The sequence below is a fragment of the Uloborus diversus genome, chromosome 4 (assembly GCF_026930045.1).
Source record: "Uloborus diversus isolate 005 chromosome 4, Udiv.v.3.1, whole genome shotgun sequence".
Taxonomy (NCBI): Eukaryota; Metazoa; Arthropoda; class Arachnida; order Araneae; family Uloboridae; genus Uloborus; species Uloborus diversus.
The window spans coordinates 15,950,410-15,971,828 of record NC_072734.1 but is presented as its reverse complement, the minus strand read 5'-3'; the positions used below and the strand labels follow the sequence as shown (position 1 = coordinate 15,971,828).

Genomic DNA, 21,419 nt, shown 5'->3' with positions numbered 1-21,419 from the left:
CACCTTGTAAGTACTCAGAACGCCTATTAACTTGTGCTTCCTCATCGCCCATGAAATAAACTTGCAAAAATTTTGGTTGCGTATTGGTAGCAGGAAGCAAAGAGCCAATTGTGTGGTAAACTTGGCCTTGGATTGTGAAAGTCGGGCAAAATCCTGGCATCGAAACAATGTTATCAGCCCCAAAAGATGTCATATGGAAACATGCATTGTATCTCCTAATGTTTTTTAGAAAACGTCGAGACTCATCTGTTTCATTAGAGAAAAGTTCTTTAAGAGGTTCAACTGGTTCGTCTATTGAAGGAAGGGCTACTTTTCCTCCCGAACAACACATACCTATAGCTTCCTCACTCCATTTAAGAGCACCGCAAAATCTGCATTCTTTATTCATCGCTTCTATTTTTATAAACTTGTGGTTTTCGTAATCAAGAGTCTCGTCGTACTCAAATGCAGCTTTATCGAATGCGCCCCACGTGTTTCTCGTGAATATTAGACGTCGCTGTAGTGCCCTTTCGGCAACAGCGCGTCTGCGAGATTCAGCTGCTTCAACGGTTTCTGTAGCTCTTTGAGACGTCCTGTAAATCGCCTGCTGAAGACGCCGAGCTTGCGATTGTTCGGGTGTCTCAGAAGCCCGTAAGGATGCCAGATGTTCAGCACGCTGTCGACGCCGATCTTGGGACTGCTCTGGTGTCTCATCAGCCCGTTGGGATGCCAGATATTCAGCATGCTGTCGACGCCGATCTTGGGACTGCTCTGGTGTCTCAGAAGCACGTAGGGATGCCAGATGTTCAGCACGCTGTCGACGCCGATCTTGGGACTGCTCTGGTGTTTCAGCAGCCCGTTGGGATGCCAGATATTCAGCATGCTGTCGACGCCGATCTTGGGACTGCTCTGGTGTCTCAGAAGCCCGTAGGAATGCCAGATGCTCAGCACGCTGTCGACGCCGATCTTGGGACTGCTCTGGTGTTTCAGCAGCCCGTTGGGATGCCAGATATTCAGCATGCTGTCGACGCCGATCTTGGGACTGCTCCGGTGTCTCAGAAGCCCGTAGGGATGCCAGATGCTCAGCATGCTGTCGACGCCGATCTTGGGACTGCTCTGGTGTTTCAGCAGCCCGTTGGTATGCCAGATATTCAGCATTCTGTCGACGCCGATCTTGGGACTGCTCTGGTGTCTCAGAAGCCCGTTGAGAAGCCAAATATACAGCATGCTGTCTACACCGAGCTTGAGACTCTTTCAGTGTCTCAGCAGCTCTGTGAGCTTCTTGACGCTCCGCTTGTTCAAGTCTTCGTAGCTCGGCTTCTGGATTCGTCTCGATAATCCTAGCTACTTTCATAGCCCGAGCTTTATTAGAGCTTTGCGAAAGATTAGAGTTACGCTTTCGCGGCATAATTCTCAGCGCTTTTATAATTAAAAACTGCAATACCTGCCTATTTAATTAAAATTACAGCCGCATACTAATAGGACAAAAATAAAACGGTCTTATTCTCCTGAGAAGTGTTACGTTGTATCTGGCTATTAAAAATCAATTTTAAATTTGGAGTTTGCCAATCCAATTATAATTTGGCCATCTCGTGGTAAAACGTTCGTTTATAATTTGACTTGAGAAAAGCCTTGAACAATCAGACAAAAACAAAAATGGTATACGCAATAAGCTATAGAATGGGAGTTGAGATGATACACTAAACACTGAATTGGATTGATGAAAGCCTTCGAACACGGAACTAAAAAAGCTTATAACTGGTTTTTTATCATCTTTTCTTTGCTAATAATAATGCTGAATGTCTGGATCTCTGTTCAGATATCTGTCCGGATATCTGTCGGGATGTTTGTGACGCGCATAGCGCCTAGACCGTTAGCTCAATTTTCATGAAATTCGGCAAAAAGTTAGTTTTTAGCATGGGGGTGTGAACTTTGAAGCGATTTTTCGAAAATTCGATTTTGTTCTTTTTTCTATTCTAATTTTAAGAACATTTTCGTAGAAATCGTCCCAAAATAGGGTCAACAATGATGCTACCCGAAATGTTTCCAATAAACAGTAAAAATTTGGCAATTGTTTGAAATTGTGTGCAAAGACAAAGTAATGGAAGTTTTTGCGCTGATTATGAATTTGCGAATTAGTTGGCGAATTATTTTACGTGTTAACAAATTTAAAAAAAGAAATATTAAAGGAATGGCGACATTTGGTTACATGGTGAAAACCGAGAAACACAGTATTGCGTAATCTTTAGCTTCAAAATCAGCGACAGTTGAAAAAAATGCCAAATGCCTTAGCTATTGAAATGATTCCACAAAAAACGTTTGGCTAGATTCCAGCTGATTGATTAAATACCCAGTCAAAACAAATAAATAAATAAAAAAAAAACATTAATTGCCTCAAAGTTGCATTAAAATGGAAAAAAAATCAGTCAAATCCTTGTGCTATTTGCCAATCTTGTGCAAAAATCTTAGTTCAAGATTTGACTTGAGAAAAGCCTTGAACAGTCACGAAAAGCTAAGATAGTCAACAATACAATAGCCGCTATCGACAGGGAGTTGAGATGATACACTAAATACTGTATTGAGTTAAGGAAAGCCTTCGAACATGGAACTAAAAAGCTCATAACTCGTTTTTTATTCTACTTAGAAATTTCGAACAGGTGCCATCTTCAGCAGAAAAATCAGAGCTTTCGATGGACATATAATATTAATATGTGCAAGTATTTTTTCATCCCCATATTAGAGAATTTATACGAAAATTGTGTTTTATTGCCCCCCTAAGGGGGTTTTGCCCCCCATAATGGGACGAAAACTACCCTATGTGTTATTCTGATGCATAAGCTATATTATTGTAAAGTTTCATCAAAATCCATTCAGTAGTTTTTGCGTGAAAGAGTAACAAACATCCATACATACATCCATACATCCATACATACATCCATACAGACAAACTTTCGCATATATAATAGTAGTAAGATTTATTTAGTTACTTTAATTCATTTTTAAGATCAATTTTGCAATTTTTTGACGTCAGGTTAACTTTATTTACATTTTTTTGATTGAATGAAATTTAACTATTTAATTTTGCACCGTGACGGAATCGAACCTGCGACTTTTGGAATAACATGTCTCGTACTCAATTACCGAAATGGCTTACAAAATGAACTATTATTGCTTTGTACTTCTAAACTTAAATAAAATGTTCTTGATTAAATTTTTGCTGGTATATTTTCTAAGTGTTTGCTAGTTTTAGTCGCTTTTCTTTAAAAGATTACAGTTAAACCAATGAAACATCACCTCTGCACTTTTTTCTGAATGAAAAGAGTTACCCGAATGAACGAGTTCAATGTACGGATTAAAGAAATGAACGATCCTCTGTTAAGCGGATCATTAAAAAGAACAACATTGCCCATTTCTGGTCAAATTTATAATCCCTTCCATTTGCGTCGGGTTTAGAATGAATAATACCTACCTGCAAAATTAAAAAATCTATATCCATGCGTCTCAAGCAGGAAGTGACCGCGATATTTACTTGTTATAACCGAGTGCTCGTAAAATAATGATAATAATAATAAATAAATTTTAAAAAATAAAAATAAAAAATAAATAAAAAAAAAATTGTCAAACATTTACCAAAATTCATGAACACTTGCTTATCATTATTTATTTATTTATTTATTTATTTATTTATTTTTATTTTTTTTATTTTGCTTTGAACCGTCTAAATATCTGATTGTACCTTTTTTGAGCACTTGAAAAAAATCGACATTTGCATCTCTGACTGACATCTCTCTTGACATCTCTGACTTCAAAGAAAGATTAAAGTTTTTTTGCACATCGAAAACCATTGACTATTTCTTCATATTTGTCATTATTGTTGTCGCTCTATTCGTTTTTTTTTTTCATCTGCATTTTCTAGAATTTCAGCTACAATATCCTCGGAAGTATACATCGGAAGTGATAACATATTGGCGTCAACAAATGTGTAATTTTTAACTACTTCTCTACTTCACAAGTTAAAATAAACGAGCTGATGGCATCACATGACTTCCTTTTACTCCAATTTAATGTCATTTTCTCATTATTGGCAGTTTTAATGTGATTCAATAGTTTTCTTTCTAAATATCACCAACAGTGGCCAAATTGAAACCAGATTTTAAAAAAGAATCACCAAATTTGCCACCAAGTTGGCGACAAAACTTGGCGACCAAAAGACTGGCGATATATCGCCAAGTGCCCGCCAAATTATAACACCACTTGAGTTTATATCGAAATTAACAATGATTTTTCCCCAAAAAGGGGCAAAAGACCCCCTTTGGACGAATGCAATCAAAAAGGAAGGTGCACAACTAAACACTCCACTAGGAGTCTACGTACCAAATTTAAACTTTCTAGGATATTCCGTTCTTGAGTTATGCGACATACATACACACATACACACATACGCACATACATACGTGCATACAGACGTCACGAGAAAACTCGTTGTAATTAACTCGGGGATCGTCAAAATGGATATTTCGGGTGTCTGCACGTTCCTAGGCACATATCCACGTGTGGTCGGGTTGAAAAAAAAACTCAACATTCATTCGGGGGTGAGCAAAATGGAAATTAGGGCCGATTTTTGGGTGAAAATTTTTTTGCGAATACAATACTTCCTTTTTTCGTAAAATTAAGTAAAAAGAACCTCATTACTTTTTCTCAGGATTTATGACGCGTCACTAACTTTTGGTTGACTTCAGAGTGTCAAAGGAATTTTTCTGAGAAAAGATAAGCTGAGCTGAAAGTCATATCAACAAAAATTTTATGAATCACAAAAATATTGCTTGCTTTAAGCGGGGTTTGCTCGTGAAAAGGGCGTCATGCGCACACAGACTTAACATTGTACGAACCAAATATTTTGGATTTCCTCGCTAAATCCAGGTGTTCGTTAACTCAAGGCTTTTTATAAATGAGTATGACTGTACATATACGATATCTGCATCAGTTCTGAAATCCAAGAAATGTGCTGAAAAACAGGAAAGTTTAAAATCCCCCCCCCCTTCTCCCCGCCCTCTGACTGCGTGATTCCGCAATTGATTCCAGGGCTAAATTTAGAAACTAGGCAAAGGAGACGAAATTTCGCAGCGGAGATGCGGCACAGGTAATTAGCATGAGGGAGGGCTGTTAAAGAGGATTACGACTCATTGATTAAAACCGATTGATCTCGTTTATGGATGCAGATCTTCTCATTCAAACACTTCCTTAGAGCGATGTCCTTTTCTTTTTCTCTGCTTTTCGATTTTACGATAGATTAGCCCTGGATCTTCATTCTGCCAAACCATGGCGAAAAAAAAAAAAACCTCGAAAGGGAATTAAAGAAAAAAAAAATCCCATCTGTAACGTGTATAGTATAATTGAAATGGATATTTTGGTACATTCGTATGCAACGCTCAAAATTTAAAAAAAGTTATGATGAAATCTTGTTTGTGATTGTGTGCATTTTTCTGCAATGCCTACACTGTTAAAAATGTTCCGGAAAATTTACGGTAATTGTTACTGGCATCCATGTTGCCAGTAACTATTACCGTAAAAATCAAATGTTACTGTAAAATTTTACGGTTTCCTCGGTAGACCACAGCAGACAATTGGCGCCGGGATCGCTTATTTTTCCGGTATAAATTACCGTAGAAATCAGCGATGCGTTAAGTCCGCCAGTTTGCAGTAACAATTACCAGAAAATCTTCCTGAATTTTTAACAGTGTAGGTGACCCCACAGCACCTACACCCTTGAAAGTTTGTGCAAAATTAGTTCGGACCCGAGAGGTGTGCACCTCGGAACGTATTATTATTATTATTATTATTTGTTATTTTTTTTAACTTCAGATCAGCTTCTTTGTAATTAATATTTTAAGCTAAAATTTCATATAAATTGCCTAGGGGGCAATGAAAATCAAGTACTATATAACTTTTTTTGTAATTATATCGAGCTTTTTTTCTGTATAAGATAATGTTTGATCCAATTATCTCGATTACTTAGAATTGGAGATAAAGGAGTTTCTAATTTAACACTGAGAGCAAACTTGACGTGTTTTGGGACAACGAATTTGAAACCTAATTTTCAAACGTTACAAAGGCCCTTTTGCTATGCCCAGTAGCCCCATTATCACTTACAGTTCGAACCCCAGGCTTCCGCAATTCTTCAAGTTTCTTTTCTTAATTTCGTAATGCATTAAATTCAAACGAATTCTTTTTTCGAGTGGGAGCGGGATTTTCATAATTATAATTAGTGCTTAATTTCTCCTTACAGAGATATAACAGCAAAATTACTCCTTATGGTATAGCAAGTGGCAGTTGCTTCCTTATTCGAGCGAATCGATTGTTGCTGCATATGATTCAACTTCAGGAATTTTAGAGTATTCAACTCCGATTCTTTCACTCCAAAATCTGCCTGTCTCCGACTTCTAAAGCAATGGCAGAGTTGCAGACTCAGAGGGAAAATGACAAACTCCGACTCTTCTACTCCTATACCCCAAAATTACTCCAAGGTGGGATGGAACTCCGCTGGGTTGTTATGGAGCATTAATTCTTAACACATGAAATAAACCCAGAAGACATACCACCCGCGCAGACACCCTCCGTTCTTATTCTTTTATATGTTTCTAACTAATGCAAAAAGGTGGAGGATGTATTGATCAACTTATGCATTACTCATTTGATAAGTGTTTCTTTCATTAAGCTCCTCTTTTTCTCCAGAGACATCTGTAGCACGTAATTTTGTATATTGAATTATAAATTTTTCGTAAATAATTAGAATCTACTGTTTCCTTTCAACTAACAACATTTCTGTGTTTAATGAAACCTTTCAGTTGTAAGCTTTTCCCCTTAAATTACTCTGGCAGTGCCATCTATCGGCATATTTTGAAGCTATTTTTTTTTTTCTTCAGCCTAGCGAAATCTGATTCCATTTTTCACCGAAAATAAAAACTAAAATTACAAAACAATGGACTTTTTTCATGTTATTTTATAAGAATGGAACTTTGAATTGGCGGGCGGAGGGGGGGGGAGGTATGATCTATGGGGTTAGTTATGATGGTCCTCTGTCCTGATTTTTGAAGTCACATTTCACATTTTGTAGCGGCCAATCTGAAATGGAATAATATAGATCTGTTTTATAAAAAAAAAAGAAATCAGCTTCAGGGGCACCCCCTCACCCCCCATACTTCCACTTCTTTTGACTCCCCCCCTCCCTTTTAAGTGCACTAGCAGCTTATGGTTGTGACATTTTTCAGTCGATTGTCTTTGTGATTGGTAGATAGCGAATCATATTGTTCATTGTTCACCTAGACAGCCATGTAGTACTTTATGTGGCAGCACCAACGAGATACGGTCCATGGCATATTTCACAGTGTGTCAGGATCAAACATTAAGGGGTAAACTCCAAGCTGGGCAGGCGCACGATGCAGTGTACCTTTTCTGGCGCAATGCACCACGTCCGCAGACCATTGTCGACAAGCCATACAGAGCACAGCCTAAACATTGAATAGGCCAACTAGGCCGTGCCCTGGTGCCTGATTTTTAGAACCCTCCAAATGGTTAAAACTGTGTTAGAAAATGGCTAAAATTGCAAGGATTGACTACAGGGGGTGCCTGAAAACGGGTTTGACCAAGTACGCAAGGCCTGCTTCGAAGACCCCTCTTGTGGTACAACCTAAGGCATACATACGTACATAACATCTAATGAGAAGGAATGTTAGGTATCATTAAAAAACAATTTTTAGAATTTAAAAAAAGGAAAAAGAATATGTTGCAATGTAATCTTTAAATTTTCTGAATCGTCAGCAAAATTTGCCGAATAAGGAGTTTTTTGGGAAATTGCTGTGACCTCCCATCGGGGTGCCCCTGATTGTGAAACTTCATCATTTCTTCATAAGCTTGACAGTTTAAATTTCGGGAACACTTTTTTGCCTGTTTTTGGGTTTTTGCTTTTTTGGGGGAAGGGAGGGGGCGGCAGATTTCAAAGCTGCCTAGGGGCGGCATAGAGCTAAAATCGGCCATGCCTGGAAAAGCCTCCAAACTTCAATTCTCTCTCTCTTTAACATCGCTCAAAGTGGACTGAAATTGTATTTTCAGATCTTCAATTCAGGAAAATTTCAGGGGAATGTTCCGAATCTCATTCTCTTCCTCACGTCATCAAATACGCCCTATAATCGCTTTTTTAGAACTGCGATTTCAAAAATGCCCCGAAAGGCAGGTGTCATGCAATTCAAGTGCTCTACCTTATAACAATGACTAGCTACGACCCTGAGTCGGTCGTTTTGTCCAAAACTCTTCCAGGGCTAACGAGTCGGAGACGTCGTGATTTGGAGCAAAGGAATCGGAATCGAAGGCTACGAAATTCCAGGACTTCGGTCCTTTTCCTGGAAATTACTGACAAGAGGGCAAAAGAAAACAGACAGAACACCTACCTGGCTGTCGTAGTCTGACGTCCAAGATCTTTTCGACCTGCGAGTTGTAGGCGGTGATGTGGAATATGCAGTCGGGAGTGTCCTGGACACAGGTGATGTTGACCGGCACCAGATCTTCGGACACCTGCTGCCATCGTGCCGATACTCCCGACGCCGAACTCACGTGGAAAACCTCCGCCCAGAGCCTGCAACGGTGAGAAAAATATCGTCTGTTTTCAAAAAGCAAATGTTGCTCAACAGTTATTAAAAAATAAAAATAATAGTTTAAAAAACTAAAAAAAACACGCTTTTGTAGCAAAATGAACTAAAAAGTTAATAAATAAAATAATAATAATTAATTTGAATAATGAGATTTTGAATTCAAATTATGTTTTTCTTAATCACGAGTGTTTGTGTGTATGTAGGCGTGTGTGTTTGTGTCGAGGCATGAGTGTGTGTGTGTGTGTATAGTTATGTGTATGTATGTGTGTGTGTTTGTGGCTGTATGCAGGCATGAGTGTGTGTGTATGTAAGTGTGTGTATGTGTGTGTGCGTGTTTGTGTCTGTGTGCAGGCATGAGTGTGTGTGTGTGTGTGTGTGTTTTAAATTAATTATTTACAGCATGCTCCATGACGCAAGTCATACCACATGCATCCACAATCAATTACATTCAGCTAAAGACGTCATCAAAACGTAAATCAGGTGTCCTTACAGCGACAGACAAAGATGAAAAAAAAACAGATTGCAAATTCATAGACAAAGAAAAGGACTACTGTGAATAAATTCAAGGAACTGCACAATGTACTCAGGTGCAAGCAAATTTTTCAGTTTTGGAGGCCACGTTAGTCCACTTGTTATAACTTGTTTATAAAGTTCATATCGAAGAAAGTCATACTGAGGACAAAAGAATAAAACATGATCAACAGTCTGAAGTTCATTCAGGTCGCAAGGGCACAGAGGGGAGGTCGCGTGATTGAATCTAAATAAATATTCTCTTGTTCTGCAGTGTCCAGATAAAATTTGGGTGAGTATAAATGAGGGATTTAGATTTTAGTCTAATCTCTCATGAACAGATGGAAAAAATCTTTTAGTTATTTTCCCATTTTGAGTAAAAAGCCAGTCTTTTTGCCACAAGTCGACAATTTTTTCGCGTATCTGTCTTGAAACGAAACTCTTTGGAGCCTTTTTATAACTAATTGGAAGTTCTGATTGAGCCGCTAACTTGGCAAGCTCGTCTGCTTTTTCATTCCCACGATTTCCTGCATGACCCCTGATCCACTGAATGTCTATAGTAAAATTTTTCTCTTGTAAACTTAAAAGAACATGACGAATTTTTTCAATTATCTCCGAATGGCATTTTTTAATATGAAAGTTAAATATTAGAATTTGACTATCAGTATAAATATTAAAGTTCCTATATAAAGAATTATCAGAAGAAGAAATCCAATTTAAAGCCTGTAGGATAGCAAAAGCTTCAGCTTGATTATTAGAACAATTAGAATGTAATTTAAATTACTTGTTTTTAATTTCGGTATTACAATGGTAGATCACAAAAGCACAACCTGTGCTGTTATTTATTTTGCTACCATCAGTAAAAATATTAATGCAATGCTCCCTATTAACAACTTGGTTGAGAGTAATAAATTTAGCAGGGTGAATCTAGTGATCAGGGGTGAGTTCCGGTTCAATTGCATTCTGAGGATTCAGTTTAATCTATATATATATAAATGAATGTTTGTCTGTATGTCATCCATGAACTCAAAAACTACCCGGCAGATTTGGCTGAAACTTTCACGTTTGTTATTTTTGGTACTGGGAATATTTATAGACCAGTTCGAAAAAAATCCGATCGACTGTTCCTTTTTTATTCCAATTTAAGTCACAATCCATTGGATAAATACGAATAAAATTATCGGCTGCAGAAATGAATTCGCGTGAAAGATCTCATTGATAAGAAGTTAGCTGTTGCCATTTAGTTTGAACAAATAAATTCTTTCTTTATTGTTTTATGGCTTTTCATGCAACGGGGGGATTTAAAACTTTTTCTATTTGATATTTTTAGCGATTGATTGATCTTGCAAACTGCGTGAGTACAAAATTTGAGTATTCGGAACTCCAGCGCTCGAATACGCTACCTCGCGGTGATTTACAAAACTGCAAATGAAACTAAAACATTGCCACGTTGCGTTCCACGTGTGTCTGTTGACGTAAACACAGGCAGTTTGTTCTGAGTATTTATTAACGCAATCGATGTGTCTTAGTTTACTTTCAGCTACAGAAATTAATTCGTCCCTTAATAGTATTCTCGAGCTTCTCAAAATAATGCTAGTTTTCATTATTTCCTTAATAATTGGTGAAAGCGAAAATTCTGGATTAACAAACTTGGATAACGTTATACAAGATCAAAAAATTTTATTGTTTTGTATGAATTTGTAAGAATATGGGGTTTTTTTTTATCTTAAATTAATTAAACTTACCATATTTTACAGCAGCATTTAGTTGGAATGGACAGTATGCAAAATATTTTCTTGAATATATTATCGTAGAACAAAAGAATAACCGAGAAAGAATTTACTTTATTCTTTTTATTTTTCAGCTGAAATGTTTCGCCAAAATTGTTTAGGGTTATAGTTTTAGTATAGTGCGAGCAAAGTAGCCTTGGCGAGATTTCGCGTTTTTAGTTAAACCATTTTTAATTTTTATCATGAATGGAATAAAATGGTAGTAAGATTACAGAATTCGATAAGTGAAAAGACAACTGAAAAGAAAACTACCACCATATATCCGTGAGAATTTTGTTGACGATTTGCATAACATGACACAATTAAATCGTAACTCAGAAATTAGAAAAATGGAAACAGAAAATTTTTAAATTAACCGATTCGGGAATTCGAGAGAAATAACTCAGCTACAAATGGAAAACAATAAGCGCTAGCCAAGCAAGGCAAAAAGTATCATCTTCTTTCGATAACAATTTGTAATGTCATATTGAATTTTCTAGCATTAATTGTTATTCTTGTCAGGTCACAATTATTATTTAGTTTTATCAAGAATTAAGAAATATCGAATTCACCATCGTGGAAATAGCTGCTTAGAACTATGAACTACGTAGTTTGCATTAATCTTTGACGTTTAGTAATGCTTCTTGAATTCTCATTTCTTTCTACGTGGGCCAGAATATCCACAAGACTTTGAAAATTAATTTAAAAAGAATAAAGCAAAAAAATCATACGTACGAACAAAAATCACAACACTTTTAGCATTTTCTTCGTTACCATGTGCGTTTGTTTTAGTTTTTAAGTCCGCCATTAGACAGTGACTTCAGTGCCCCCTATAGTTCGTTGGAGGTGCGAATAGTCACGGCTTCACTTGATACCTGGACCGATTATTATGAAAATTGCTATATATATGTATTTTTCCACGGAGAAGGTGCATAATATGCTCACTGAAGCCACTCGCCACCAGGTGGCACTGCAGAGTAGCAACTTCTGCCCCGTTCATCCGATTGTCATGAAAATCAGCATGATGATGTTTTTTTTTTGTTGGCGTAGCAACGCGCGTCGGGTACAGCTAGTGCTAAAGTAAATTTCAGTGTTCTCCTGAATCTTCAAACAAATTGGTATAATGTCCGCGATAACGCAAGAAGCTTCATAAGAAATTGTACGAAAGCCCTTGATTATTCTCAAGGCAATTAATCTTTGTGCCGTCTTTAATCTTCGTTTGTTGTAATCGAAGGACAAGGCATCGACCCAACCGGCGATGCGTAGGTCATCAAAGGTATTATTGCTCCTTCGTAAATGATTTTCAGAGCCTTTGAATCAATACCCCAGGTTACTCTAGCCATTTTTGATAGCGAATTCATAACAACACTAACTTTTTTAAACAAGTCAGTTGTATGTGCTTTCCAACGAAGTTTCCTATCGATGATCACACCAAGGTAATGAGTGTGTGTTTGCGTGTGTGTTTGTGTCTGTGTACAGGCATGAATGTGTGTGTGCAGGTGTGTATGTATGCGTGTGTATGTTGGATATGGACGCAACCTGGAGACGGTTTTCGCTAGAGAAGCAGCATAAAAGCAATAAGCAATCGTGATTGCTCAAAAAAAACTTTTAAAATCCAAATTTTAAATGTATCGTAACCCATAAATTTTTGTTAACTTTCCCTTAACTTTCAGGGGCAAGCAGACTCATGTAAATTCGTTTTCTTTTTTACGGGGATGTCAAGCGTTGTTTCTCCGTAAGAGATGCGAATCCAATTTCTCTGCCTTCGACCAACCGGTGTACCCACTCAAAATACTAAATCAGATAATTTATGCTAAATTAGGCGCCCTCATTTCAAATGCATAAATACGACATACAAATTAGCAACAAATCACAAACTACACTGATCAAAAATATTTGGGAAGCTGAAAATTAAAAAAAAAAAAAAAAACAATTTTTTGTGACCAATATGGAAAGATTCTTACTGTAAGTATTTAACGTAATATATGTGCAGGGTATCACAAAAAAGTCCATGACATATTTTCAAAATTCATAGAAAAGCAACAATTTTTCGTATGAATGTGCGGTTTGTGCCATAATATTTCGCAAGTTCAAAATTTTTATGACATAGTGAAAAAAAAAGGAAAAGAGGGGGGGGGGGGGGGGAGGAACAAGTGTTTTTTATAAGTAACTCCTGAGACGAAGTAAAGTCATAGTAAGAAAAAAAAAAGTTTGAATTTTAAGACCTTGAATTCAAATTATGTTTTTCGAAGTGTCAAATTGCGATAGGACCCTACTCGTTGAGTTTCTTGTTTCTAACAATGAGTTTTTATCGCAACCACATTTCGAATTCAAGATGTTAAAATTCAAACGAACTCAAGTTCACCCCCCCCCCCCCCCCATGTCCACAAATTGTGCACACATTGAATTCTAGCTTTCTTCCTGTGACGACACAGCGATTATCCATTATTACACCTTTTTTTTTTTTTTCCCCTTCTCTTATTACGATGTCATGAAAGATTATTGAATCTGTGAAGTAATAGGGCGTAAACGCATATTCATTCAGACACCCTGTACTATTAGTAATACAACTTCCTTAAATATTGAAACAAACGAGCTGATGTGTGCATCACATGACTTCCTTTTACACCAACGTAATGTTATTTCCCCATTATTGGCAATTTTAATGTGATTCAATAGGTTAACTCTCTAAATATCATCAACAGTGGCCAAATTGAAACCAGATTTGAAAAAAAATAATAATTATTATTATTATTTTTTAATCGCCAAATCTGTAGCTAAGTTGGCGAAAAAGCTTGGCGACCAAAAGACTGGCGAAATATCGCCAAGTGTCCTCCAAATTATAACACCACTTGAGTTTGAGCACTTGAGTTTGCATCGAAATTAACAATGATTTCCCCCCTAAAAAGGGGCAAAAGTCCCCTTTAGAAACACCCGATTGCAACCAAAAGGGGAGGTGCACAACTAGACCCCGCTAGGAGTCTACGTACAAATTTCAACTTTCTAGGACATACCGTTCTTGAGTTGTGCGACATACATACACACATACGCACTTACATACATACGTACATACGGACGTCACGAGAAAACTCGTTGCAATTAACTCGAGGATTGTCAAAATGGATATTTCGGGAGTCTATACGTTCTTAGGCACTTATCCACGTGTGGTCGGGTTGAAAAAAAAAAGTCAACATTCATTCAGGGGTGGGCAAAATGGAAATTAAGTCCGATTTTTGAGTGAAATCTTTTTCTCGAATACAATACTTCCTTTTTTGTAAAAGGAAGTAAAAATAAATAAATAAAGCAATAAAATAATAAGGTAGCAAGCTACGTTCTAAGGGTATATATAGTGTGCTTTTTGCTCACAATGGTGCAAAATTGCTCACAATGGCGCAACATGCAATGGCGCACAATGGCGCAACATGTTTTCAGGGCAAATGTTTTGGCATTCCTTGCTCAAATTTTCGAGCCAAAATAGACTTTGAAAAGTTTAATATCAAATTCAGAAATATATGTCAATCTTTAGGGATACTGATTTATGTTCACACTTTGTCCTACATCAGCGGTTCCCAACCTTTTCCCCCTTGCGAACCCCTTCCAAACTCCGAATGAAGATTGAGAACCCCTTCGGTACTAGATTAAAAAATAAAAAAAAAACAGCGCGCGCACGCACACACACACACACACACACAGAATTAAATTTGGGAGATTTTTTAGTTTGATAGACACTAGTTAACACATTTAGTACAGTGATTATTCTGTGTTGAGCTTCAATCAACTTTGAAAAAGGGATAATTGTGGAGCAAAGAGGCTCAAAGTTGAGCAAAAAAATTTCTGACACAAGGGTACATTAATCTCTATTATCACTAAATCAGAAGTCAATTAAAGAATGATTTTTAAAATACCTTTCAGGGAACTGTCTGAGAGATTAACTAATAAACTTTTTTTCTTACAGTAAAATGAGAAAGATCTCTAGGTTTAAGTCTTCTTGAAAACGAATACGATAAAGATATACTGCGTACATTAATCGTTTGATTGCTGAAGAATTTTCTTGTAATTATGCTATAAGTGCAGAGTAAAAGGCGAATATTGAAAAATAATTGAAGCTGCTATTTTCAATATATGCATTTATTCTTATTTTTACACAAAAGGTAACTTTTAACTACAAAACAAAAATTTTTAAGCTCACTTACTACAAGAGAAATTTTTTACACTCATTTCATAAACTCCTTATTTACATGTAGCGCAAATTAAGTTGCATGGTTAAATTCCGTTGATTTTTATTGCTTAAACCTTACACTCCCAAATTTTCACCCACGAAAATTTTATATAGTAATTAAATTTTCATAGTTCCTGTGGTATTTTTGGGTTGTTAGCCATTCTTTCTCTTTTTCGACAACAAAACTCGAAGTAAATTATAGTCTATGTAGCGTGAAAATTATAGCAACAAACAACAGCATTATCTCACTTCTTCGCATTTTTGACTCAGCACAAGAGAAGAGCGATAGCTCTTCTTCGCAAGGGAGCCCATATAGGGGGCAAGGGGGGCTCGAGCCCCCCCCCCCTTAGAAATTAGAACTTTCTTGTTTTTAGTATTTTTTTCTTTGCAAAACTGTAAAAATATTTCTTCTCCAGACATTATTGAATAAGTAATTAAAAATGTCCAATTTTAATCTATTCTGAAATTGGTTTTGATGGGGAAAATATCATACTAAACCATGGTTAAAATATCTGAGCGCCCCCCCCCCCCCTTATAATTTTGCATATGGGCGTCCATGCTTCTTCGGACTCAAATGGTACAGAAACTAAACATCAAATCTATATATATAATTCTCTTACGTGCCGGCAAATGAAGGGGTGAATTTCTAAACCTCTGTTGGCAACACTTCGCCGATAAATCATGTAAACAAACTTCTACGTTGTTTTGAAATCTTGAATCACAGAATACTCAACGAACTTTTTTTTTTTTTTGAGATGAGTTTGAGTCGGGCTGTGGCCCATTTCAACCTTAATCAGCAAAGAAAAGCTCAAAGAAGGCAGGAAACCGTTCTTGAATCCAATTTAAGACGAGCCATTTCCAGAGTTGTATTCTCTGATTCGCTGCCGATAATTTTTAGCGGCTGTGGAATTTTCAGTCAGCAGTTCCTTCAACAGATCAGGTGCGTCACACAATGCCGGTAACCGCACCTTTCCGTCATGGCAACATTTAGTATATTTATTTGCAGTATTACGCTCTTTCTGCCAATAAAGAGCACCACAAAATTCGCATTCTTCACACATTGCTCCACAATCATGTTCATCGGCAATGTTGTTTTGAACGCGTAGGCGCTTTGAGCGTCGTCTATTCTCTGCTTCAGTACGACAGTTCAGTTCAAAATGAATAACCGAGAAAGAATTTACTTTATTCCTTTTATTCTCAGCTGAAAGGTTTCGCCAAATTTGTTTAGGGTTATAGTAGTTTTAGTATTGTGCAAGCAAAGTAGCCTTGGCGAGTTTTCGCGTTTTTAGTTAAAACATTTTTTGTTCGTGACGTGGCAAGGATTCAGAATAACAACAAGAAGGACAAACGTTTGAGAAAATATGTTTGGTGCTCTCTGAGCCTGTTTTTAGTCATGGCCAGTTCTATGTGGCATTATCAAGAACAAGATCTTTTGAAGCAGTGTCAGTTGTGGCTCCCAAACGGGACATTTTTAATTGTGTATATGAGGAAGTTTTCTCAGATTAGAATATATAAGAGTGTAAATATGTAAATATATATAAGAGTGTAAATAATGCAAATACATCCCTCGGGGGAGCCTGTAACCCCTAGAGGGCGCGTCCCCAGGTGGCGGATAGGGGAATGCCTTCATTGGTTTTCCAATGGGTGGTAGAAGGGAAATAAAATACCTTCCGCGGACCAACAGGTAGAAGTGCAATCTCTCCAAAGCAATGACAGACAGTTTTGTATCTATAATGGTAAAGTTGTGCACATTGCCAAGGCAGTCATCTTACATACAGCAAAGTTAAACTGTCGAAAATCTGGCCAAAGCAGACAAATTAACATTATGAACGTAATTTTCATATTGGTTAAATGGATGGTGACCTAAATGCAATTACCAACTTTAATTTTTACGGAAAATTTTAGCTAGGCTAATGTATTGGCATACAGCGAGCGAGCGAAGCGAGCATGGATCGCGAAGCGATCCACAGGGAACTGCGTAAGCAGTTCCGGGGGTTGGCGAGCGATAGCGAGCAGGGGGCGATAGCCCCCTAGTTATTTTATAATCTCGTATATGCTCCATGTAATGTTTTCATCAAGTTTAATCAATCGTTCCTATCAAAAGCTTTTGAAGAAACGAATGCTTTCAAATTCTTTCATCTGAAGACAATGTATTCATAGGTAGAGTTTTTTCAGGGTTATCATTCTCAATAGAAGAGCTAAAACCCGCACTTTGAAATGACAGACTAATTTAAATGCAAAAAAAAAAAAAATAATTTGAATTTTGACATCTTGAATTCAAATTATGTTTTTCGCAATCACGAGTGTGTGTATGTAGGCGTGTGTGTTTGTGTGTGGGGGTATGTGTTTGTGTGTAGGGGGTATGTGTATGTGTGTGTAGGCATGTGTGTTTGTGTCTGTGTGCTGGCATAAGTGTGTGGGTAGTTGTGTATATGAATGTGTGTGTGAGGGGGGGTATGTGTATGTGTGGGGGGGGGTATGTGTTTGTGTCTGTGTGCAGGCATGAATGTGTGGGTAGTTGTGTGTATGTGTGTGCGTATGTTTTTGTGTGTGTATGTGTGGATGTCTGTATGTATGCGTGTGTGTATGTGTTTGTGTATGTGTTTGTGTGTGTGTGTGTGCGTGTGCGTGTGTGTGTGCGTGTGTAGGATATGGATGCAACCTGGAGACAGCTTTCGCTATAGGAGCAGCATCGTGAGGAGCCCGTCAATGGTCATGGTGCGGAGGGTGGCGGTGGGAAAAATCAAAGGAACGTCAAAAACAGTCAAGTGAGAACAATAAGCAATCGTGATTGCTCAATATGTCAGAAAGTATGCAAATTTTTTCATGCCCAGAGTATCGAATGTGCGAGAGATAAATGAATAAAAACGGAGCAAAATTTGCTTGAAACCGCTTGAACATGCAACTTCATCAGAAACAGGCATGTTGAAACTCCACCGTTGCAATATTTTTTTCGTGAATCCCCTGAGCACCTCTCGCGAATCCCCAGGGGTTCGCAAACCACCGGTTGGGAGCCGCTGCCCTACATGAATCAAATGGACAATGCGTCTACTTTCTGAGTCTTCTGTCCCGTTGTCCGGACATAAAGTTGACTGAAAGCTGAAATGTCCCGCTTTCTGTTGTGACAGAAAGGAAAACTGAAAATATTTCAACTGAACTTTGTTGGGTTGGGTGCTATTCATTAATTATTTTCATGTAGATAAAATGAGTCATGCGAACTCTCCATCAATTATAAAAAAACTAGAAAGTCGCCCGTCAAGATATGACGGTTGAAAATTGCTTCTCTTTTTCTACATTTTAACGAAGAAAAATTGCCTGTTTGGTGACATTTTGATAGTTAAAATTTCAGCCCTAACTCCATTGGATTAACCCCAAACTCCAGTAGATAGCGTTCATAGTTGACCGCTTTTCCGTTTCTTCATTCCCCTGAAATGACGCAGCCTTACCAGTAAAACAGTTAAGTGACCGGATCGAGTTCAGTCTTGCCACAATAAAGCCTTTCTCTGTATTTTGAACATCACCAAAACACATGATCAAATTATCATTCCGTGGCGCGAGTTCATTGTTGATACACGCGCGTTACTCGATCATCGGCTATTATATGTATGAGAATGTTTTATGTTTACCCGGCCCTAAATGCACCAATATAAAAGGTATTTCGCTAACGAGTAATTTGTAAAACATTGAAAAAGCAGTTGCAAATCGCATGTCTTAAAGCACTGCTGATTATAAAAGTAAGTACATTATAACTAGCCTTAATTCATCCGGATCTCCGGTTTATCCTGATCAAATCTGTAGAGTTTAAAGAAAATTCTATTCATAGCTGAAAGTCTGTCTGTCCGGAGGATCTCTGGATATCTGGAACTCTCTGTGACGCGCATAGCGCCTAGACCGTTCGGCCGATTTTCATGAAATTTGGCACAAAGTTAGTTTGTAGCATGGAGATGTGCACCTCGAAGCGATTTTTCGAAAATTCGATGTGGTTCTTTTTAAAATTTCAAAAATAAAACTATCATAAGATGAACGAGTAAATTACAAAATTATCATAACGTGGAACCGTAACATGGCCCAAGCCAATTGGCGAGATACGAAATTATCATAACGTGAAACCATAACATGGGTACAAGCCAACTGGCGAGAAAATTCACCACACATTATTTGTAAATATACAGGCGAACCGAAAGACCTTTTAATTTTTCTATTACGGGCAAAGTCGTGCGGGTACCAATAGTAAATAATAATTTTAAATTGTTGTAGCAAGAACGGAAGTATAAATACACCAAATATTTTCTTTTTATTTTGATTAAATGTAGAGCTCCTGCATAGGTCGTGCAATAAATTATAGTCATCTTATAAGCAATAAGAGTATTTGGAGGGTCAGTCCGACACCAATGCGCAGCTGGACTATAGATGGCAAGTGTTTGCGAGAAATGATTCCATGTAATTTTCGTATAAAGCATCGTTTTCTCAAGTAATCCTTACATACATAATAGCCAATGGGGTCGTTTTCAAAATTTTAAAAGTATTTTTTTCTGAAAGAGCATGCTTAAAAACATAGGGGATCTGACCATTTTTTAAATAATTTGTTTAAGTTTAATATTTAAAAAAAAAATACTTAAATCAGCGCACTTTCAATGTTTTTGCTTCTGCCCGATGACATCAGAAATGATGAAATGCCATTCTGTGTTGCCATCTACAGAGCAAAATATTTAATTCGCATCTTTACTCACGTGTATTGGCAACGATAGGGTTGCTAGCAAGCGTAGAGCGCAAATTTAATTCGCTGCTTGATTATCATAACGTGGAATCGCGGTAGAAAGATGCGGCAAAGTGCAGCATTTGTGACGTCATCAAGACCACGCCTTGTTTCAAAAATCGGACAATTTAAAAAATTAATTAAAAAATAACGGTTGGGAAAATCATAGTATTTTCTGGGTCCATGTTTTTTTTCTTTTTTGCTTATTCTATCAATTTTAGTGATAAAAAGTACTACCTTTGACTGAAAGAAACAACCCCATTCAATGATCGAGTAACGCTCCTGACGTCACCAACTATGAAACTCGCGCCATAGCATGATAATTTGATAATATTTTATGGTAATGTTTGACATGCAGGGAAAAGCCCTATTGTGACAAGGCTGAACTCGATCCGGTAACTTAACTGTTTTACTGGTAAGACTGTGTCATTTCAGGGGAATGAAGAAACAAAAAAAAAAATGGTCAACAATGAACGCTACCTACTCAAAATATCCCCAAACAGGCAACTGCTTCTTTCAAATGCAGAAGCAATTTTCATCCGTCATATCTTGACGGGCGATTTTCTAGTAAAAGATAAGTCTGTTTATTTAAAAATGTGTTTTGCTTATTGCATTTTCCTTTATCCTGATTGCTTTTGGTCTCAGTCCGGATAAACGAGGTGGCACTGAAGAGTGAAATAAAGCTAAGAATATTATTTTTATTTAAAAACCAGCACCTAATGTAGTGAAGCAAATTTATGCACGTTTAAGATTTAGTACTACAGAAATTCCTCCTTTTCATCAATCCTTCATTTCTGTAATTCCTGTATGAAGCACAAACTGTACAATACGGTCAACTTCTTTTTAATGCACACACAGTTGCCTAAAACTGTGAAATGACCTCTTAATAGTAATGAAATAAATAACCACCTACCTTACGTATGCCTAATATATAAGTAATATATGTAGTTTTCAGAGTCATGCAAATATGCACACTATAGATACAGAGGTGCTCCGAACTAAATATTTTCGGAGAGAGTAAATTCTCAATTGAACGAATCATATTCCAACTTAACCGAATAATAAAATACGAGCACACACAAATAACATCAAATGAGAAAAAACATTATGCGTCATTAAAAAAAAGAAAAAAAAATTTAATTAAGGAAACAAAATGATATCAATAACTATTTTTATTAACAAAATTAAAATTCCTCGAATTAAGTACGCGACGAGGTTTAAAGAAGTAAGAAGAAGAAAACCAGAAGTTAAAATCAGAAAAGCTTAAAAATTTAATTTGCAGAAGAACACGCTCTACGTTCCAGTGGCGGATTTACTAGGGGGGGGGACCGGGGGGGGGCGACCGCCCCCTCCCTTTTTCTAAAACCAATAATATAGAATTGAAGGAATTACTAGTAATCGCGACTAATTTCAATCAAGTACATTCCACAAATTTGCTTTAAATTAAGTTTAGACAGTTAGTGTAGTCGAGGATGAACAGCGTTACCCATTTTTCAAATTTGAACCTAAGCCCCCCCCCCCTTTTTTTTCTTGAACTATAA

At 37.2% G+C, this 21,419-nt stretch overlaps 1 protein-coding gene across 1 annotated transcript in view; it reads right to left on the bottom strand.

The window, feature by feature from the left end:
- Positions 1-21,419, bottom strand: part of LOC129221509 (protein still life, isoform SIF type 1-like) — a 251,783-nt gene that overhangs the window by 215,206 nt on the left and 15,158 nt on the right. The window contains exon 3 of the mRNA XM_054856000.1: positions 8,424-8,608. Within this exon, the coding sequence (XP_054711975.1) occupies positions 8,424-8,608 (185 nt within the window). The remainder of the gene's footprint in view (positions 1-8,423; positions 8,609-21,419) is intronic.